The sequence below is a fragment of the Molossus molossus genome, unplaced genomic scaffold, assembly GCF_014108415.1.
Source record: "Molossus molossus isolate mMolMol1 unplaced genomic scaffold, mMolMol1.p scaffold_m16_p_18, whole genome shotgun sequence".
Classification (NCBI taxonomy): Eukaryota; Metazoa; Chordata; class Mammalia; order Chiroptera; family Molossidae; genus Molossus; species Molossus molossus.
This window is the reverse complement of record NW_023425353.1, coordinates 40,625,768-40,648,843: the sequence shown is the minus strand read 5'-3', so window position 1 is coordinate 40,648,843 and position 23,076 is coordinate 40,625,768. Positions and strand designations below refer to the sequence as shown.

At 48.2% G+C, this 23,076-nt stretch overlaps 1 protein-coding gene across 4 annotated transcripts in view; it reads right to left on the bottom strand.

Annotated features, from left to right (window-relative positions):
• Window positions 1–3,149: 3,149 nt before the first annotated feature.
• PLCL2 (phospholipase C like 2) overlaps window positions 3,150–23,076 on the bottom strand; it is a 173,389-nt gene continuing 153,462 nt past the window's right edge. For all 4 annotated transcript variants that reach the window (XM_036266269.1, XM_036266270.1, XM_036266273.1 and 1 more), the window contains exons 5-6: window positions 20,893–21,002; window positions 3,150–4,015 (exon numbers count right to left, since the gene is read on the bottom strand). In XM_036266269.1, the coding sequence (XP_036122162.1) occupies window positions 3,836–4,015; window positions 20,893–21,002 (290 nt within the window). In that variant the 3' untranslated portion in view covers window positions 3,150–3,835. The remainder of the gene's footprint in view (window positions 4,016–20,892; window positions 21,003–23,076) is intronic.

The window sequence follows — 23,076 nt, the reverse complement described above, 5'->3', positions numbered from 1 at the left end:
CCTTGCACCTGTCTCTCTCATCGATCGGATCACTGTCTCCTCCTTCCCGACAGGGCCGTGAGCTCCATGGGGTTGAAACGTGCTGTTTTCGTTCATGGTGACTCCGTGGTGCCTAATCTGTGCTCAGAGTGAGTAAATCTCAGTAGCTTCTAGGGGGCTCATGGTCAATATGCAGGAATAGATGCCATTTCCCTCCTTATTCCTGTGACCTCTACCCAGCCTGCGGTTCAGCCATGGAACATGTCTTTGGGATGTAGGAGTGTAGACACAGTGCTCGGGAGCAGAGATCTGGGGTCAGAGCCCGACTTGAGCACTCTGCGACCTAGGCTGTCACCTGCTCACCTATAACGTCGGATAAATACCTGCTGCTGTTGAGAGGAAGACATAACATGCAGAATGCTTTGAACACAGGGTTTGGCACACAACCCAACAGAGCCCCACTGCCAAACACAACAAATCGAAAATCCTTCCAACTCATGGCCCACATGAGGCCTGTCATGTCAAACATCAGCTGAGACGTGAGAAACACTGGGAACAGGAGAGACCCAGCAGGGGCATGCCAGTCCCCGGGGTGGGTGCCCTGGAGCTATGCTGTGGCTGCTAAAACCTGCATCTGTAATTTTAAATCCTTATTATTAAAGAGCCAAGGACTTCACAGTATTAAATACACACAGCGAGGACACACGGAGACTGCCCTTCCAGCTCCAGCAGGTGGAAAGCACCCTCCCTGGGACGCAGGCCACCCTGCCGGAGAGCGACCGTACCCGGCCCGGCTGCGGGCCACAGGCCCTGATGGAGGAGGCGAACACTGGGGTTTAGAGGCTACTTCCCCACTACTCAGAAGCCATCGCCGCCGAAAGCAGAAAACAGACCGACTCCTGGAACTGGATTCAGTCGCAGGGATGACCACTGTCACAAGCAGGTGCGGAGAGGAGGCCGAGTCCTCACTGCCGGAGAGGCCTCGGGACCTCCTCCCTGGACAGGACGTCGCCAGCACTGCTGGAAACCCCGCGCGTCGGCGGTGTGACCCCGTGTCCCTCGGAACGGCCAGCTGTTGGCTGCCTCTGCGTTCTGCCGTTTCCCTGCGCCCTCCGCAGAGCTCCAGTTTGTCCCCATGTCCCTCTCCGCAGACCCCTGCGCTGATCAGGAGTGACGCACCATGTGTGTGCAGTTGACCCATGCACACCCGGGGCACTGTCTGTGTTTACAACCAGCGATGTAACCAGTGTCCCCCCATTTAAGGAAGGTAGTGACGGCAGGAAGCCAGCATGTCACCAACTGTCACAAGTCAGGAACCCGGGGGCAGGCCTCTCACTTTTGTTTGACCAGTGGGGGCTATCGGGCCTCCACAGGTGCGATCCAGAGTGCAACACACTTTTCTTTGCGTGAGAACTGTTTACACCCGTGGCCCTGGCCATCTGATGAATGTTTCCCATCCCACTGAAAGGGGAAAGAGTCACCCATGAACGTGGGCTCCGCTGATTTGGGGCGTCGTCTTAAATGAAGGACGGGGCGGGACCTCGACAAACAGGAGGAACACGCGGTTCTGGGTCAGCTCCCCAGTGTGTCTGCTTTTTTCCATCACTTGCCTTGTTCCTTGGAAGAGATCGATCCTAAGAGGGTTGATTTTTTCAAATGAGGAAGAGTAAAGCCAACCCTGGGCTGGGCCCAGTGCCAACACTACCGCCTTAACGGACTCTGTGACACTGGGCAAGGCCTGTCATTGTTCTCGTCTGCAACGCCTGCACCGGGAAGGGCTTCACACCCAGTGACCTCAGGGACCCCTGCAGCTCTCGTCACCGGTTCTACGCCTGTGGCCCTAACAGCGACTACACGTGCCTCGCGAGCCGCTCGGGCCACGTGTGAGACAAGGCCTGCCGCTGCTATAGACATGTGGCAATTTTTCAGTTTCATTCTATTTTAAAAGTTATTTTTTTTATGATTTCTGGATTTTCACTTTACATATTGCTATTTACTTGCCAATTAGTTGAAGGATTGCTGACAATAAACTAAACTACACATTATTTTATTTCTCATCCTATACACCTCCTTTTAATTCCTGGCTACTACTCTTTCTATTTTTTTTTTTTTTTTTAATGTGGAGTTCATTTTGGAGCTGAGCGCCTACGCTGCTGGCTGGTTGTTAGCTGGGGTGTGCAGGGAGCCGCACTGTTCCAACAACAGATAGGTTTAATTTTCTATCTGGAATTTCATCTGGGAAGAGTCTTTGGAGATGCTCGCCTGAAACTTAAGCACATTAGAATGCAAGGGACAAGAATGAGCAAGGAATGGTTTCTTAAGAGGATACTTAGGAGTCAGGGCAGAATTAACCTAAGTACGTCAGCCTGAGCACCTCGGAAACTCCAAGGGAACACGAGAGGCCAAGTTGACGGCTGCTGATCTGTTCACGCACCTGCATCCCTGAGCAGAAAACGGAGACGTCAGAAAGGGGCTGCTGAAGACCCAGCCTTCTACTCGCCCAGAATGTGAAAGCTATTTCGGTTTGGGAGAAGCAGTAATTAGGCTGCAGGGTTTGGTATTATTTCAAAAATAGAACAAAGTTTTACTGATTTGGAAAATAACAGCTGGGGTTAAAAAATCAGCTGTCCCTAAAAATCTACACCTTCTCTAGCCTTTAACTTACTGTTTGCACTATTTCTTCTCTTTTTTTTAATCCTCACTCAACATTTTTCCATTTTTTGTTCAGACAGAGTGGGGGGAGAGAGAGAGAGAGAGAGAAACATCGACGTGAAGGGGACACATTGAGTGGCTGCCTCCCGCACAGCCCCACCCGACCAGGGCCGGGGACAAACTGCAACCGAGGCACGTGCCCTTAGCGTGAACCGAACCCGGGTCTCTCTGTACCGCAGGCCGACGCTCTAACCGCTGAGCCAAACCGGCCAGGGCGTGTTTGCACTGTTTCGAGGTGCACTCCACTCGTGTGAACTGGGCAGGCAGAAGTGTCTCAGGGCGCTGGCACCGTCGGCGGCACTGTGTGAAGTTGTGACTGCCTCACTAAAAGCCGGCGGCAAGCCCAACGGGCAACTTACTTCTGACAAAGCTGTTTACTACCGGGTTACTCTTCAGAGCAGAGCACCTTGAACTAAAAATTTTAAAAGTTAAAATTTCATTAAATGCATATACTGCTGTTGGAGAAATATCATAAAACATCTTTTTAATGTGAACACTACTTCATACAATGAAAAACTATTTACACCGTGTTGCTTCCAGATTGGCTGCTTTTACATCATACACACGCCCGGCCCGTGTCTCCAGCCGGGGAACTTTAGTCCAATTGCACGTTCTCCTTGTATTCGATGGCTCTCCAAGGTCCCTGGGGGCTCAGGGATGTCCACTTACATTCTCCTTAGTAAATATGGCTCAGCAGGCATGCCATCAAAATAATCTATAACCCAGAGAGTCTGGCCATCACACATATGTGAAATGCACAGACTAGGTTTTTTTTCCAATAAATACTAATTTGACAATGCAATCCATTTCCATCTTAAGAAAGTATTTCCAGTTAGGAAAACGTTTTCTTCTCAATGGAACTAGAGTGGATAGTTGCTGTTCACACCGGAACTGAGGGATGACGTCTTTGTATACAAATATAGCATACTTTGGCCAGGAATATGATTTCTTGTTAGAGAGTTTATTTGCCTTCACACGCCGGATTGCTACATACATTCACATTTTAAGAAACTGTAATTAGCTATTCCAGTTGTGCTTTAAAATCCCACATATTATTTCCATTAGTGAGTACAGAGCTAAGGTTCCATCTGACCACAGTTGGTCCTAGAGTCGTGAACGCCACACTGATGTCTAGGAAGTGCCCTCACTCTCCAGATTCGTCGTTGGCTTTCTCGGGTATGACTTCCAGGCTCCGGCGTGGCTTCTGCACGTCGGTGCCCTCCGTCCCTGGTTTATGCAGTCCGCATGAAACAGCAGCAAAATGGATTTGTTTCAGGTTCTCCCAAGTCTCGTTCTTAGCATATTTTAAAAGATCCGCTTGTCCCTGTAACAGAACATGCAACGAAACATGTTAGATATGGCATGACTTATTGTCACAGTTTGACAACATAGACGTTCCGCTGAAATCGAAATATTTTGATTTCCTCAAGAGGGCATGTGTGTTTCTTACTGGCACAGCATCAGAAAAGGTTAATTTTAAGAAAAAGTGAGTTTGTTTTCCCCGTTTTCAAAACCGTACTCGAAGAGTATGCTGCCTTTCCAGCCCTCTCCATTTACAAATCTGAAAGGGGGTGGGGGGGGAGTGTTTCCCAACTGTCCTGGTTAAAACGACATCTTCCACGAATTATTTGGCCAATTTTGTTTTTTTAAGGTTTTAGGGTTTGTTTTTCTTAAACTTTTTATTCTGAAACACATATAAACTCACAGAAGGATGCAAATGTAGTACAGAGAGGTCCCGGGTATACGTTTCCCCTAACACCGACACCTTACACTTACAGTACAGTGATGTCCACACCAGGGCTGACACCAAGGCGATGTGCGTAGCTCTGCGTCACTGTTTCCTAGTGTGGGTTCACGTAAGCCCCCCTGAAATCAGCACTCCGAGCTCAGCCAGCACCACAAAGCTCTCCCTGGAGCTATGACTCCACAGTCACAGCCATCCCCACCCTCCGCCATCCCTCGCCCTCGACAACCACTCATCTGCTTAGGGGGAGCTAGCCGTGCATCTAATGGTACTTAGCAGCACCCCTGGCCTTTATGCCCCAGAGACTAGTAGCAACCACCCAGCTGAGACAACCAAAATGCCTGCAGACATTGTCCAATGTCCTCTGGGGAGAGAAACTGCCCATTATAGCCAATGATTTCAAGACTGTTGGGTAGAAGAGATGATGTGGTATAAATTGCTCCATTGTTATAAATTCCAACGTTTCTACTTTCTTTTTTATTCTGTATTTCCTTCCTATATCTAATCTGCTTCCCACCAACAGTTCTCTGTATACTTTACCTTTCCTTCTTTCTTATTCTCTTTGCTCACTATTCCCCTTACTCAGGCTCTGAGTTTATTCCATTCCTCTGTGGTCTCTCTGTGGCTTGACTGTCCCTTTGCCATACATTCTTTTTTTTTTTTTTTTTTTTATCCTCACCCAAGGATATTTTTCCATTTTTTGTACAGATAGAGTGGGAGTGAGAGAGAGGAAGGGAGAGAGAGAGAGAAACATCGACGTGAAGGGACACATCGAGTGGCTGCCACCCGCACGACCAACCAGGGCCGGGGACAAACTGCAACCGAAGTACGTGCCCTTCGCGGGAACCAAACCTGGGTCTCTCCGGACCGCAGGCCGACGCTCTAACCGCTGAGCCAAACTGGTCAGCCTTTGCCATACATTCTTAGTGCCAGCCCTTTTTTCTCCCTTTCTGCTTTTTATTTTTTTGAACTGCCTCCCAATGTGCACCCCCATTAAAGTGTTCCCGCACAGCTGAAGTGTGGGGCGACCTGCAAAGGGAGCCAGGCGAGGGCTGACTTTGGCGAGCAACGGGGCTATAATCAAATCTCAGCCACTAGTGAGACCAAACTGCGATGCAATTTAAGTCACCGTGAGATGGGAATCCACAGAATGGTTTGCTGTGTACCACTTACTGTTCATGATTTTCCTGCTTTGCAGAGACCTTTAATTAGTTACTATAAATAGATGTTCCATGACTTAATTTAACTGAAGGAGTTTCATTTTTATTCATTGGTATTAGTCACTGAACTCACATACTGACATTTTTTTTTTATATGTAGTAATGTCTTTGTACATAAATATACCATATTGTTCTGGGAATATAATTTCTTGTTAATGAGTTTGTCCTCACTTGCAAGATTGCTACATTCATATGTGGTCAATAGGTTGTCTCTAAATAGTCCATTTGTGCTTTAGAATTTCAAATAGTATTATTTTTAATTAATAAACTTTGTTCTTTAGAGCAGTACTAGGTTCACGGCAAAGTTGAGCAGAAAGTACAGCATTCCCGTTGCCCTGCCCCCACAGCGCTGTATTTGTTACAACTGATGAACTTACACCTTCTCCTCATCATCAGCCCTAGTCCAGGGATCACAACAGGGCTCACCTTGGTGGTGTCCATCCCATGGGTTTGGACATCTGTACCCACCATCACGGTACCATACAAAGCAGTCTCACTGCACTAAAAGTCCTGTGCGCTCCACCTCTTCATCCCTCCCTTCCCCCGATCCCCAGCAACTACTGATCTTTCACTGACTTGACAGTTTTGCCTCTTCCAGAATGTCATTCAGTTGGACTTACACAGTATGTAGCCTTTTCAGATTGGCTTCCTTCACTTAGTAACTTTCTACCACATCTTTTATGTCTCAGAGGCTCATTTCTTTTTAGTACTGAGGAAGAGTCTATCTTCTGGAGGCACCACGATTTATTTATCCAGTCACCTGCTGAAGGACATCCCGGTTACATCCAAGTTTGGGCAATTATGACTGAAGCTGCTATAAACATCCATGTGCAGGTCTTGTGGACGTAAGTTTTCAATTCCTTTTGGTAGATACCAAAAGGAGTGTGGTTGGTGTACCACATGGTAAAAATATGTCCAGTTTTAAAAATATGTTTTAATTGATATTTTTAGAGAGGAAGAGAGAGAGTGAAACATTGATGTGAGACAGACATGGATTTGCTGCGTCCTGCATGCACTCTGATGGGGGATTGAACCTGCAACCCAGACGTGTGCCTGACTGGGAAGTGAACCCGCCCGCACCTTTTGGTGAACAGGACGGCACTCCAACCAGCTGAGCTATACCAGCCAGGACAGTATGCTTAGTTTTGTAAGAACCTGCCAAACTGTCTTCCAAACAGGCTGCACCATTCCGCAGTCCCACCAGCGATGGGGAAGAGTTCCTGTTGCTCTGCATCCTCAGCACCACTCAGTGGTGTCAGTGTTTTCGATTTTGGTCATTTTAATAGGTATGTAGTGGTACATTTTTGTTTTAATTTGCGATTCTCTAATGACACATGATGTTGAACATCCTTTCATGTACTTATTTGACATCTGTATTATCTTCTTTGGTGACATGTCTGCTCAGGTATTTTCCCCATTTTTAAAAATTAGGTTGTTCACTTTCTTATTGTTGCATTTTGCATAACAGTCCTTTATCTGATATGTAGTTTGCTGATATTTTCCCCAAGTCTGGCTTGTCTTCTTATTCTCTTGACTTGTCTTTTGCAGAGCAAACATTTTTCATTGTAACGAAGTCTAGCTTATGAAGTCTTTGGTATTGTACCTAAGAAGTCATTGCCATGCCCAAGGTCTTCTTGGTTTTATCCTGTTTTACTTTTTTTTTTTTTCCTAGGTTTTATAGTCTTACATTTTACATCTAGGTCTATGATCTGTTTTGAGTTAGTTTTTGTGAAGGGTGGAGGGTCTGTGTCTAGATTCATGTGGATGTCCGGTTGGTCCAGCTCCATTTGTTGAAAACAGTATCTTTACTTCATTGTGTTGCCCCTGCTCCTTTGTCAATGATTGGTTATGCATATATGTGGGTCTATTTCTGGGCTCTCTATTCTGTTCCATTGATGTAATTAATTGTTCTTTCCCCAATACCACACTGTCTCAATTATTGTAGCTTTACAGTAAATCTTGAGGTCAGGTAGTGTCTATCCTCTGACTTTGTTCTTTTCCTTCAATTCTGTGCTAGTGATTCGGGGTCTTTGGCATCTCCACATAAACTTTAGAATCAGTTTGTCAGTATCTACAAAATAACTTGCTGAGGTTTTGATTGGGATTGCATTGAATCTATAGGTCAAGTTGGAAAGAAATGACATCTTAAAAATATTGAGTCTTCTTACCCATAAACAGAAAATGTCGCTCCATTTATTCATTTCTTCTTTGATATATTTCTTCCAAGTTTTGTAGTCTTCCTCATACAGACCATACATACTTTGTTAGATTTATACCTCAGTATTTCTTTTTTGGGGAGTGCTAATATAAATGATATTGTATGTTTAATATAAAATTCTCCTCGTTCACTCCTGGTATATAGGAAAGTGGTTGGCTTTTATGCATTAACTTTGCATCTGGCAACATTTGCTATAATAGCTTATTAGTTCCAGGAGGTTTTTTGTCAATTTTTTTGGAATTTCTACATGCCATCTGTGAACAAAAAGTTTTATTTCTTCCTTACCAATCTGCATACCTTTATTTCCTGTTCTCGTCTTGTTGCAGTAGCTAGGATTCCAGTCCGATGCGGAAAAACAGTGGTGTCAGGAGACGCTTTGCCTTGTTCCAGCGCTTCGTGGGAAAGTTTGAGGTTCTCACCGTTACGGATGACGGTAGTTACAGGTTTTTTGTAGGTGTTCTTTATCAAGCTGAGGAAGTTCTTCTCTATCCCTAGTTTGTTGAGAGTTTTTTCATGAGTAAGTGTTGGATTTTGTCGAGTGCTTTTTCCCCATGTATGGAGATGATCATGATTTTTCTTTAGCCTACTGATGTGATAGATTACGTTAACTAATTTTTTATGTTGAACCAGCCTTTCATATGTGTTATAAATATCATTTGATCATGGTGTATAATTCTTTTTATACATTGTTGGGTTCTTTTTATCCTCACCCGAGGATATTTTTCCATTTTTTGTTCAAATAGAGTGGGAGGGAGAGAGAGAAACATCGACGTGAAGGGACACATCGAGTGGCTGCCACCCGCACGACCAACCAGGGCCAGGGACAAACTGCAACTGAAGTAGGTGCTCTTAGCGGGAACCGAACCCAGGTCTCTCTGGACCGCAGGCTGACGCTCTAACCGCTGAGCCAAACTGGCCAGGGCTACATTGTCGGGTTCTAACGGTCAGTATTTTCTTGATTTTTGCATGTATGTTCATGAGTGATATTGGTCTACAGTTTTCTTGTAGTGTTTTTCTCTGGTTCTAGCATTAGGGTAATGCTGGCCATGTAGAATATATTAGGAAACTGGTCCACTTCATCCAAGTTATTGAAGTTGGGGCATAAAGTAATTCATTATATTTTGTAGTTATCCTGTTAAAGCCCACTGGACCTGTAGTGATGTACCCTCTTCATTTCAGATCTTAGCAATCCGTGTCTTGTCTCTTCCCCCACCTCGTTTGCCTGGCTACAGGCTTAATGGTTTTATTGATCTTTTCAAAGAACTGACTTTTGTTTTGTTGATTTTTTTCTGTTAATTTCTTGTTTTGAGTTCCATTGATTTCTGCTCTAATATTTTTAGTAATAAAAATTAGTGGCTCTTTGTTCAAAATGCCTACTTGGCCTGTCCTCCGGGACTTCACGTGTCCAAAACTGAGCTCCTGAGCTCCTGCCTCCCTGCTTATAACCAGCTCTTCCTGGTTAAGACAATCTGTTCTTCCAGGGACTCAGACCGAAGACCGTGGTATCGTCTTTGACTTCTCTCCTTTCTGCAATCCCTATGCTGCCTGTCAGCAGTTCCTACTGGCCCTATCGTACGGACTCACCGACACAGAGAACAGATGGGGGGGGGGGGGTGCTGGGTGAAAACAGGGAAGGGAGTGAGAAGTATTAGTGGTTACAAAATAGTCACGGGGATGTGAAGCGCAGCACAGGGAATGTAGTCAATAATGTTGTAATAACTATGTACGGAGCCAGGTGGTACTGGAAATATTAGGGGGAACACTTTGATTGTCTAACCACCAGACGGTACACCTGAAACTAACAGAAAAGATTGGATGTAAACTGTAGTTGAAAAAATAACACATGCACACACTCACCACTTCTTACCACCCCCATTGCCCAGCTGCGGCCCAAGCCACCATCCTCTTTGTCTGCATTTAAGACACTGTGCTTCCAACTGGTTTCCTGCTTCTCCCTTCTCAACATGACAGCCAAACAGATCCAATTAAAACACAGTGAGAACACGCCTCCGCTATGGCTCCCCAGATAACTCAGTGGGAGTCAAAGTCCTTTCCCACGGCCCTGGGTGATCTGCCCCTACGCTGTCCTCCTCCTCCTCCTCACCCCACCTTGTCACTCAGCCTCTGTGACACTGGGCTCCTCCGTGTCCCGGTCTCAAGGTCTGTGCCTCACCATTCCCTGTGCATTTTGCCTTTTTCTCTGCACTTATGTAAACTGCAAACAGGTATTGCATTTTAGTTTTACACAAATATAATCAAGCAAACTATATTATTCTTCAGTTTCCTTTTCGTTCACCAGAAACCATGTCTTGGCGATCTTTCCATGTCAGCATAAACAGACCTACCACAGGGGACGGGGGGTTTGAAAGAAAACCCCCAGATGGTGTAGGATAACCAGTGTGGTAATAACAGGTTCTTTATCTGGCTGGATCTCGTGTCTCCCACGTTCAGACAAGGCGTTACGGCATCCTGAACAGGCCAGGCCCTTGGCCATTAGCTACATGACACACAAACGACCTCTACAGGTGCTAGAGCTGGGCTTGGTGCCGCGAACTTGACTCACATCACCTTTGTTTTGTTCTATGTATCTGAACACTAGGGGCTGACAGTCTCGGGAGTCGGGGTCCAGCCGCAGTGGAGAGGTTTCGGAGTCTGCCCGAGTGTTCTCAGCGCACAGCGTCCAAGCGCACAGGCCGGTGAGGACGCAGCCGCCTGCGGCCCGAGTCCTGGCTTGGGGGTGCCCGCAAACCAGGCCTTGCGGGGCTCTCAGCTGAGAAACGCAAACATTCTGTGTTCAATTGCACAACTTATGCTGTTCGGTTCTCATCTTGAAAGATCTGTAACACCCTTAGGTCCAAATATTTAAGGTTCTTAGTTTGACCCAGAAAATAATCTCTAAAAGATGTAGCTAGGAAGGAGGCTGGGCGCAGCGCTCTTGCTGAGAGTCTGGTGTGCCCCTGCTCCCTGCGCTCTGCCTCGGCGCAGCGGGGACTGGCTGGGGGGCCGGGAGGAACGGGGCGGGCACCAGAGCCCTGCCCCAGCCACACGCAGCGCCGGGCCAAGCGGCAAACTTCTATCTGACCACAAAAGATACCCTAGCTTTCAGCATAAAAATGTTTCAAAGCACATCTGTTAGTACTTTTTTGACTCCAAAATTAACAATCATAGTTCATTGCTTTTATTTAGATCTAGCTCTAAAACAATAAAAATTCTATACTTCAATTAATTTTTTCAAAGTTTATTTGATTATTATTATTTTTTTATCCTCACCTGAGGACATTTTTTCCATTTTTTGTTCAGATAGAGTGGGAGGGAGAGAGAGAGAAACATCGACGTGAAAGGGACACATCGAGTGGCTGCCACCCACACGACATATCCAGGGCTGGGGACAAACTGCAACCGAGGTACATGCCCTTAGCGGGAACCGAACCCGGGTCTCTCTGGACCGCAGGCCGACGCTCCAACCGCTGAGCCAAACCGGCCAGGGCTCAAAGTTTATTTTTTGGTCAAATTATTTATTGAGAAAAATGGAGTTGCCTTCATTCTGAGCTGAGTGGTCCAGCGTGGCCACAAAGACCCCCGCCCTGAGCCACCAGCCTGTGGCACAGCTGCACGGTGAGCTGGAGAGCAAGACTCCACCTGCCCTGCCCGGGCCGCAAACGCCTGCTCCCAAGCTGCGTGCAGGGGGGGAGAGAAGGGAGCACGCACATGCCATCTTGGGAGTCCGGAGGAGGCACAGAAGTGGTTGAATACTTAAAAAAATGCAAATAGGAATGTAAGTTATCAGTGTCTGGTTTGACCTCAGCATGTCTGGGGTCCACACCAACTTTGGGTTTTTCAGGGGCCAAAGGCCCCAACCCAAGAAGGTTCGCCTGGACGGTGCAGACCAGGCTGCCTCCTCTGGCTCCTCTGTCCACTCAGGACCACGGAGGGACTGATACATGCTGCTCCCCCAGATGAGACTGGCTCTGGGGTGAAGAAAGGGGAGAGACCTGGAGGGCACCGAGGCTCAGCAGGAACACAGACAGTCACCCTGAGTGAGCCTGACACCACCCTCCTGAGGCGCCGCTCAGCAAGTCGACATGCACGTGTCCTGCTCTTCCCGGAGCCCTGGAGTGAGTCTCCCAGAGGCCGGGTGCCCTCAGCGCCACTCTAAGATGACGGCGCACGGGTCTAGGGCTCCTCTGCCGTCTCTCACCTGAGCGTCTTCTGCAACCAAAACCAGAGGCTCGAATACAACCTCACAGCCAGGAAACAAGGGCCCTTGCCTGGACTGTGGATAACAGTGGGCGGTCACACACAGTGCCTTCTAGTAGATACTCTGTGGCCAGCCGGGCTTGGGGTGAGCCCCACATGGAAATGGAATACATTTCGAGCCCGTCTTTCAGAATCACAGGCGCACGCACAAGCCTCTTTTCAGAATGCCACGGAAACCATCTGATCCACCCTACTTCTTACAACTGCAGGTCAAGCTGGCCCAGCAGGGCCGAGGACGTAATCACAGTCTTACATTGGAGGCACAGCCTACAATGTGCCAGAGATGAGACGGGTAGGAACGATATCAGCAAAGCCTTCTGGAAACAGTAGTTACATTTACTGAGTGACTACTGTGTGCCAGGCGTCGTATTAAGCCCTTGACAGAGTGTCTCGTGAGAGTCTCTCAGCATTGCAAGAGGTGCCAACACTACCCACACCTTAAAGATGAGAAAATTGAGTTTAGGGGGATTAAGGGCCTCGGTCAAGGCAGACTCGACCCAGCCAAGCACACTTAAACCCACACAGCGTTCTCTGCGAGTCTCTTTCCTTACTTGGAGCACGCGGAAGGAGGAGAGAAAGTGGGACGCCCACCGCATTGCAATGCACTCGGCCTCCTACCACCTGTAACTAACACAGGAGCAGACACACGGCTCTCCAGTCTGCATCTGTTGTGTGAGGACCCTGTGAGCAGACAAGTGGGCTGTGGACTCGGGGCTGCGGACTCGGGGCTGCGGGCTCGGGGCTGCGGGCTCGGGGCTGCGGACTCGGGGCTGCGGGACTCGGGGCTGCGGGCCCGGGGCTGCGGGCTCGGGGCTGCGGGCTCGGGGCTGTGGGCTCGGGGCTGCGGGACTTGGGGCTGCGGACTCGGGGCTGCGGGATTTGGGGCTGCGGACTCGGGGCTGCGGGCTCGGGGCTGCGGACTCGGGGCTGTGGACTCGGGGCTGCGGGCTCGGGGCTGCGGGCTCGGGGCTGTGGACTCGGGGCTGCGCATCCTACACCGCCACCAGCACACCTGACAGCTGGCCCTGGGTGGCCTGGCGAACACCACGGCAGCACACTCGGCAGAGGTAAGGTGGCCCCCAGCCTGGTCAGGCCTTCTTCCCACTGAAGTGTCAGGCAACCTTACACATGAAAACAGACGCCGGCTGCCAGCACCGGAGGCTAGAGCAAAGGGAGGGGGGCACCTGCTTTTCCACAGGGCGCTCGGGTCCCCACGAAGGGTCCCGTGTTCTCTCTCCTGCCGGCTCCCCTCACGCTCATTCTCACGTTTGAAGGGAATGGAAGGGGAGCTGCAGACAAACTCGTCTCACTGAGCACTAATGAAGCACTGCCTTCCCTCTCCCGCCTCCCGCCCCAAGGGCCCAGCGGGTGCTGGGTTCTCCGCGTGGGAAGAGGAGCCCTGTGAGCACGGCGCCTCACCCTCCACTTCCCCTTAGTCCAGGGCAGCGTCCGACTGTGATGCACTGTCCTGATTAAGAAAGCCAGCTGCCTGCCCTGGCCGGTTTGGCTCAGCGGTTAGAGCGTCGGCCTGCGGTCTGGAGAGACCCGGGTTCGGTTCCCGCTAAGGGCGCGTACCTCGGTTGCAGTTTGTCCCCGGCCCTGGTTGGTCATGCAGGTGGCAGCCACTCGATGTGTCCCTTTCACGTTGATGTTTCTCTCTCTCTCTCTGTTCCTCTCTCTCCCTCCCGCTCTACCTGGGCAGAAAATGGAAAAATGTCCTCGGGTGAGGATTAAAAAACAAAAAAGAAAGGCCAGCGGGCCGACCCAAAGACCGTCCTCCTGTCTCAACTCCCGGCCACCCTCCCCCTTCACCAATGTGACGGTCATCGCATCACGTTTACAGTTATCACCCAAGTCAACAATGGTGCGCTGTGCTCAAAGGTTTGGACGAAAGCTAATAGTCAACCATTTTAAATATAAGGTTCAATTTAACTAAATTCAGAATGAATGCCTTTCTCCTCCGAAACAATTTCATGTTTCCTCGGCAGAGACGGAGGGGCTCCTGGCAGCAGCGGTGGGGGTTGGCGCCTGGCCGGACCTCGGCACAGGGCGGGAATGGTGTCCGCTGGCTGGCCGAGGGCCGGGGGTCCCCGACCTCCACACAAGGCTGCACAGCTGCCTCACATGGGGCCTCTGGGGCCTCGCCACTGCTCAGGAGTGTGCTCTCCACACGTTCCCACTGTGACCGCCTCTCCCAGCCCCCACACCTGGCGGTGAACGCGGCCCCTGCAGTGGGACGGGCTCTCTCCTGGCGCAGCGGGGTCGCTCTGGTGGCAGAACTGGGGTGCGGCTTCAGGAGCAGCCACCACAGTCTCCCTTAGTGGAAGTGAGCCACAGCCTAGACATCGAAGGCAGGGGGTCAGGAATGGGTTCCGGCCTGGCTGGTGTGGCTCAGTGGTTGAGTGTCGACCCATGTACCAGAGGTCGCCAGTTCGATTCCCAGTCAGGGCACATGCCCAGGTTGTGGGCCCGATACCCAGTGGGGGCATGCAGGAGGCGGCCAGTCAATGTTCTCTCTCATCGATGTCTCTATCTCTCTCCCTCTAAAAAAAAATCAATAAAGAAAAATTTGAAAGAAAGAAAGAAAAAAAAAGACTGAGTTCCGGGTGGAGAGCTCAGGGCCAGAGGAGGGCAGTGAGGCCCACGGCACAGAGGACCTGCAGCGGCAGGACGCTGAGACAGCGGGGCCAGGACCACGGGCGTGGCCGCTCCTGCAGACGCTGGTGAGCACGGTGGGCATACGCTCTTCCTTCGCCCCATTTCTCTCTTCAGCGCACCTCTGCATAATCAAATGTTAGCTGAGTGATCGCAATTCCACATTAGTGGGATCCATCTGCCTGAGGTTTCACGGTGTTTCAAGTAGATCAGAAAGTGCCGCCTGGCTAATGACAAACACAAGCGAAGTTTGACTTTCGGAACCATTTGAGTTTTCACACGCTAGAGAAATGGCTTTCGGTCCCTTACAGCATCCATCACCTATAATAAATGGCATCACTAAAGGATATTAGCCTCAATAAAGAAAATAAGTTACACGCAGACGGCCAAAGTGACTTCCACAGAGGAAACAAATGCTAGGCTTCAGGTCGTCTGGGTAAGCTCTGCAGCTCACATGCAAACAAATGAAGTCAAGGCCAACGCCTTACCAGGTGCAAACTCTGCCTGTGTAACTATTTATCTTGGCAGGGTCTAGTTTTCAGTCTTCTCGGAGGCTAGAACGGCACAGGCTGTGGAGGAAGCTCGGGAGCAAGTCCTCCGGAAAGCATCTTGGGTCGTAACAGCTGCATTTCAGTCACGACGCAAGCGCTCTACACTCCGAGATAACTCTGGCCTATGTTAACAGTAAGGTCATTTCCAGACTACAAGCAACATTACGCTGACGAGTCTCACTCCGGGCTGGTGAGCCCAGCCTGCATCTGGAGTCCAGGGATAATTCAGGTCGCCCCACTGTATGAACACTGACACACCTTCAGAAGGACCCGGGGCCGGTGGCAGGGGGCCAGGAGCCATCTCGTGCTAGCGTCTGTGGAAGGGACTGGGCATGTGTTAGCTGAGTTAGTCTGCTATGCGAGTCTGTCATTTTAGAAATGGAAATACACAGACACAGGAAAATTATCACCAGTATGGTGAATGGGAAATAAAGGGAAAGGAATGTCTTGATTAAGCTGGTGGGTTGAAAATGCATTCCAGAATTTAATTCCCACATTCCTGAGTCAACGAGCAACAAGAGTAAAGTTAGCAAGAGCAAAAACCAACATGAAGTCACAAACTGCAAACACAAAAGAAAAGGATATGCCATAATTTAATAAACTTCTAAAACTCACAGAATTCACACTGGAAATTCATGAGTATCCTGAAAATTCTAACATCAACCAAACTGGAGAGAAGTCAGGTGAGTGAGTGCCCCTTCTTACTGCTGTCTGGTGGAGCGGAAGAGACGGTGGGGCGGAGGGTGGGATAAATCTCAAGAGCATTGTGCTGAGTGAGAGAAGCCAGCACAGAATCCACATACCGTACAATTCCACTTCCATGGCGTTCCAGAACAGGTGAGTCCAGAGACAGAAATCAGGTCCGTGGCTGGCAAAGTGAGGGCATTTACTACAAAGGGGTGCATGGGAACTTTGGGGGTAATGGGAGGGAGGGAGAGAATGATGCTATCTAATAAGAGTGAGGTCTTGAGGACCAGTCTCTGAATTAAGGAAGCAACCACCCTCTCCCCAGTTATGCTGCAGAAACCCCAAAACAGGACATTTGCAAACAGGAAGCTGGGTCCAAGTATTCCAGCCAAGGCTGGCTGTGACCCACCTGAGGTTTCTCTCCTCCGCCGTTCCCTACAGAAAAGCGTGGGCGACTTCTGGATCTGGTGGTGAAATACTGAGCTTACACCAAGAAACATGGGAATCATCTTGGGACCAGTGGGCAATATTTACACCGGACACCATAAAAACAACAATATGCCTACCTCCCTACCTAGACAGATCTGAGAGTACTGACAGCCTCATCTTTCACAGCGGACGGTCAACCAACAGAGTTTACAATTGAAATGTGTAGCTTAAAAAAAAAAAAAAACCAACAAGCTGACTCCTAGCCACATTTTCCATCTTTTTTTAACCTCAGAGGGATTTAGAGGAAATAAATACCTCTTACAGTAGACATTGCAATTCATTTAGTTTCTTTATGGTTTACTTTTCTTGCTATATTAAAGTGAAAGTACTTTTTAAAACATTTACAAGAGTAATTATGATAGGATTCTATTTACTGATATACCTTATTTTATAATGTCTGAGACACTAGTGCTTATGAGACGTATCATTATTTTACAGACCACTAAGAAAGGAAAATCACCAATACAATATAAAGATGTCAGGGACTGTAAATACATACCAAAGACGTAAAAAATATGAAATAATTATGACTCAGAATCAATAAATTTTATCTCCATCCATCCACCCATGGGCATAGTAAAAAGTCCTGGAGTGAGGTCACCTACATTTAATAAAATAATAGTTCTCAGAGGGAAGAGCTGAGGTCATTTTAAAACTTTCATCTTTTCTACATTAAAAACCCCTTCTTCATAATGAAGACCTATTTATAAAAACCAATGAATGATTTTTATCCAAAGAAAAAAATGACTGGAAGTAAATATGCCAAGACGTTGATAGTGGGTCATTCTGGATGTGGTGATCATGGATGACATTTCTTCTTTGTTCATTTCTGTATTTTAAAGTAATTCTTAAAATTGAAAAACTAAGCAAACCAAGTAGAGATTCATACAAACCGGGACAGCCACCCTCACGAAAGGAGGTCACAGCAGGCCTCCCCTCAGGCCGACGCTGCCCGGTACACCGGGGACTGTTCCTGTGTCCACTGAAAGTCCTCCCTCCCTGGACGACTGGTCACCCTACCTCCTTAGCTGTTCCAAGAAGAAGGGTGACACATGAGGAAGATGTTTTCAATTTCATTCTAGAGAGTTAAATACATGACCCCTCCCCCCCATGCCTCAGAATCCCCAGAGGATGCTGTTAAATAAGCGGGTCCCTGCGTCCCACCCCCCGGAGATTCTGGCCAGGGCCAGGTCTGAGGGGCTCGGGAGGCTGCATTTTTAAGCACCCAGGTAATTCCTGTGCCTGCCTCACAGCCCCCTCAGCCTGCGTGAGCCTTCCTGTCCTGTCCTCCGCCCTCCCCCAGCCCGTGCCCACCTGCTGCCCGCTGCACACCCCGCGCAGCCCTGGAGTGCCGCCACCTCTCCAGGCTCACGCAAAGAACAAGCAAGGAGGGAGCTCCTGCCAGGGAGGGTTAGCAGCTCAGCTCAGACCCCACTCACGTCCAGGAGTACGGAAGCATGAAATACACAGGAAGGAAAAAGCCCTTCTATTGTACGATGACACGCCGACCTCTCCGACTCTTCCCCCGTCCTCGCGTGGGCTCTGCGTACTCAGACACCACCCACAGCACATAGCACCCTGGAAGTTTATTTATTTGTTTGTAAATCTGTGCTCCAATCTTTTTCTTTTTAATAGGTTTTTATTGATTTTTTTAGAGAGAAAGGAAGAGATAGAAACATCAATGTGAGAGAGATACATCAATCAGCTGCCTCCTGCACGCCCCCTACTGGGCATCGAGCTCACAACCCCAGTATGTGCCCTGACCAGGAATCAAACCAGGACCTCACAGTCCGTGGGATGATGCTCAATCCACCGAGCCACGCTGGTCTGGGCGTATTCTGGAATTTTAAAACTATCTTTACCATACCTATACATTTCTTTCCATATGAATATAAGTCTGAGGTGTTAATGATCTCTCCCGGACATAAGTCTGTGGATGAAAAAGGGGGTATGGCCAAGTTCACTGACAGAAAGTAACATCACAGGGGTGGTGGGGCAGAGGCGGGGAGGCGACAGATCATAAATTCCTCACTGGGCAGGTCCTAGTGGGTAGTCACACCCCAGGCTTATACTTCTTCAGTAAAAGGTTAAGCAAGCCTGGTCCAGTGGTCTTGTGCATCTGGGCCCACACACTCTGAAATGCCAGACGTAATCTTGCACAGACCCTGGAAGATGTAACCACCCTCAAGGTCAATTTGTTAACTTCCTGGCCCTCGTTTCTCCCCTCTTTATGTAATCGTCCTTCCAGCCCCTCCTTAATTCCAAAGGTCTACAAGAAACTGCAAATTGTCACTCTGCACAGCATATGAAACCTTGCTTCCTGACACTGTCATCCGCTTGGCTCAAAGAAACCCTTATAAAAATTCTCTATAGGTTGGACATTTCCTATGTCGCCAAGTCAAAAGAAAATCCATTTCCTCAGCGTCGCTATTTGGTTCAATTACTTCTAAAATCTGGCACATTACTTTATGTCAACTGTTCTTTGTTACCGTGCGAGCCAGGCTCCCACTTTCCGCGCTTCTCAACCCTTCATGGGCATACAAACGCCCTGCAGTCTTGTAAGAACACGGGTTCTGAGTGGCCGGGTCTGGGGCGGGCCTGGGAGTCTGCATGTGGAACAAGAGCTGGATGACGTCCCGACTGCTGATTCCTGCACCGCAAGTGAGTAGCAAGGAGAGCTGACAGATGGCGGTTTGGTCCCGATAAAAGCCAAATGAGCATCTATTCCTATCACAAGGCTATAAACGACTGTGCTATTTCCCCCGAGGTTTGCGGGAAGTGTGTAGTGTCAGCCCCTCTGGTGGGGCTGAGTCAGCAGGTCGACAGCCAAATTCCTTTTCATTGTAAGTCCTTATCTCTGCTGAGTACTGAACCGCAAACAACCAGACTTAAATAGCAAGCAGAAGATCCAGAGATGCAAAAAGTACATGTGCAGGGAAGGGAGTGTCTGAAGAAGAAACTGAGTTTGATTATAGAGATGAGTAGGAGTTAAATGTGAGAAAATGCAAGTTGGCTAGCTTTGAAGGACAACTTTTATTAAATCAACTCAGAAAACCGTTGTCAGCTTCAGGGATGGATCCTTTACCCTGAAGAGGAGTGGGGATTAGAGGAGGCAGGTGAGTGATAATGTCTTTAGTTTTGAATTCAACTAAGCATAAAATTTGGTGGATGAATACCAGAGAGTAATTTTGCATTTTACTGTTCAAGTAATGATGTTTTCTGTGTATTATTCAAGTTCCTAAACACTGAGATGAAGGAAAATGAAGATCATTGAGACAAAACTCCAAAAAGTTTCAAGGTACATACAAGGCGTGATTTTAAAACCATGTCATACTGGACATTATTAGAGGAAAAGACTGGGAGAAAGTACAGCCAAGGGCCCACAGTCATGTCTCTGGACGGCAGCATCTTGTTTACCTTTGGTTATGCCACTTTGACATTTTCTAAATTTTTCTATTATTACTTTTATAACCAAAAAAAGAAAGTTAATTTTTAAAAAATGGACATGCTTCCCTGGCTGGTTTGGCTCAGCGGTTAGGGCGTGGGCCCGGGTTTGATTCCGGCCAAGGGCACATACCTCAGTTGTGATTCCTCCCCAGCCCTGATCAGGTCGTGCGGGGGGCGACCAGTCAATGTGCCTCTATCACATCAATGTTTTTCTTTCTCTCTCCCTGGCTCCCACTCTATCTGATGAGAAATAGAAAAGTATCCTCGGGTGAGGAATAAAAAAAAAAAATGGACATGCTGAGACAAATGGAAGGAAAAGAGGGAAGTAAGAAGGAAGGGAGTGAGAGACAGAGAAAGAGAGAGAAAGGGAAAAAAGGGAAGGAAGGAAGGAAGGAAGGGAGGGAGGGAGGGAGGGAGGGAGGGAGGGAGGAACATAGATGGCTTCTCCCTTGAAGAAAAATGTCTTTCCAATAGCGATTCCTTTACATATTTCTTTTGATTATGCCCCACACAATTCTTCCCTGTTTTTATGGGATCATACTAATATTAAGGCTGTGATTATAACTGAAAGTGTTAAATGAAATTCAAGTAACCAGAATCTTTCAAGTCCCAATCATTCCTCTGTAATCAATATTTCCTGTTTCACATACAGCAACTGGCATCTATGAACCTCACAATGTTTCAAGGGTGAACTACAGAGTCCTGTCCCTTCCTACCAGAACACACAATGTGCCAACCATTAAAATCCCCACCTTCTCCCTCGGAGCCGCACCGTCCAGCTAAGGTGCTGAGACTCTCCGGAAGGCAGAGGGCGCTGATTCCTGCAAGCATGTAGCCCCCAGCGGCTGGTACCTGCAGGAAACGTGATCCGACAGAAGAAAACAGGCTGGGCAAGTAGGCAGAATCACCAGCACCAGCAACTACTCGCTATACCTTTAAGATGGTGATGTTCCAGGTGAAGCTCTCCACAGCTTTTTGTAGCTTTCGCTCCTTCAGACCTTCCTTGGTGCCTATGCTGTGCAGGTGTTCATGGAATTCCATGGCTGAAAGAGACAGAAAGACAAAGGAGATTACATCCCCCTCTGATCTGTGCTAATGAACCAGCAATATTTATTTTTCTAGGTATTGCTAAACGATTCCAACTTCCGAAGGAGTTTTGTGAATGCACCTATTTAAGAATGTAATAATGGGGGAAGCACTGACAACTGTGTCATCAACAAGGCTGAAGGCATGGAAGAGGTCCGCGGTCGTTCCTATGGCTCCGCAGGGCGAGCAGGGCACACAGGACCGTTCTCGTTCTGGTTTTACAGGTGAGGCTCAGCGCGGTGCAGAGCTCGAAGGCCGATGCTCCAGCCGCCGAGTCACACTGGCCGCGGCCCCTCCCTCTGTATGTAACAGCTTCACAGACTCCACTGTGTGGCTGGACGAGCCGTTATCCACCCAGCCCTCTACTAACAGACACTGGGTTATTTCAAGTCTTTTACTATTACAAATAAGGTGAAGTGGTCATAACTTTTACAAGACATTCCCCGTGTTCTTAATTTTATTTTAAATTACCTGATTTCATTTATTTTTATTAAAATGGTTTTATTGATTTGTTTTACACAGAGAGGAAGGGAGAGAGAGAGAGAGAAACATCAATGTGAAAGACAAACATCAATCAGTTGCCTGGGTATGTGCCCTCACCAGGAATCGAACCGGCAACCTTTGGGTGCACAGGATGACACTCAACTGGCCAGAGCTCCCTGTGCTCCCTGTACACTTTGTCTGTAAGCTGGGCATTCCAACTTCTAACTCTATTTCTATACAATACCATTGGAAAGCAACTCTTTATATGGTAATTGACAGCAACTTTATTCCTTAGTGGCTTTAAACAGTAAGCAAAAGTTGACATGCGTAGGATAAATATGGTAAACTGCCCATTTAATCTTTTCCCTTTCCTCTCTTTATTTTTCCCACCTCATAGAAAATATGATCCTGTGTCCTGTCCTGTCTTGCTAATAAGGCTTAAGAACCTCAGTGGTTTCAAGAAAGAACAGCAATTAATAAAATTCATTACATTGTCTAGGAAACTACCACACTGACCACTTCTCCTTCTTCCTACTTCTCTCTGTCGGTGATGGTACGTAGGAAAACCCCAGCTTGACGGACCAACCCTCCGCCCCACCGCGGCCCACCGGGCCCAGGGGGCCACCTTCCCCAGACCCAGTTCTGACATTCAATGGAAAATACTGCAAAATAAACAAACAAAATAACCATGGAGAGGTGGCAATCTTGTTCTAAAACCTAGGCTTTTTGCTGAAGCATTACCACACACACAGACACACACACACACACACAGTTTTCTCTCCGGTCACGTGTGGGAGCCTTCCTGGAGTGTGCTGTACTTCTCAGAACACAGCCAGGTGAGGTCCTAACCATAGGACCCCAATGTGCTGGGTTTTTTAAATTAAGATTTAATACTGGACTTCAGCAAGACCTGGGCTTCAGGACCTGAATCATTAATACACACGATGTTTAAATTTCAGGCAATCAGGAGGCACTAGTCTTACACGTGTCACTGAGGTTAGTAGATGGAGTTCGCGACTGTAATACAGGAGAGAGAAGAGACACAGAGCAGTGGTGTGGGGAGATAACCCTATGAACAAGGAGACACACGGCTGCATGGTCTTCGAGGTGCAGAGGACAAGACACTGGAGAGGGAACGGAAGTGATGTTAATGAAGGACTACACACTGCAGTCACCTGGCCAGATGCCTGTTAGTCATAATGCTTTTTTCACCACAAATTTCAGAACTGGCACGAAGGTGATATGGCCACACGGGGAGAGTTGTAAACCGCCAGGTATCTGCTTGGAGCCTCACTGCACTAGAGGCAGACGATGACCCGGCCTTGCTGAACATGGGCTCACTGTCCTCACTTGAAACTTCTTTTCTTTAATGTGACCTTTCCCCCTTCTCTCCTTTGCCTTGAGCTGGCCTCACTCAGCACCCTGACTCACCAGCCTCTCTCCCCCTTGCACAACCTCTCCCTCAAGCATTAAGCCCTCAGGACGACGAAGTTCTGATCAACATCAAATAATCTCAGGAACAAAGCCTCGGGTCTGTTGACCCCAGAG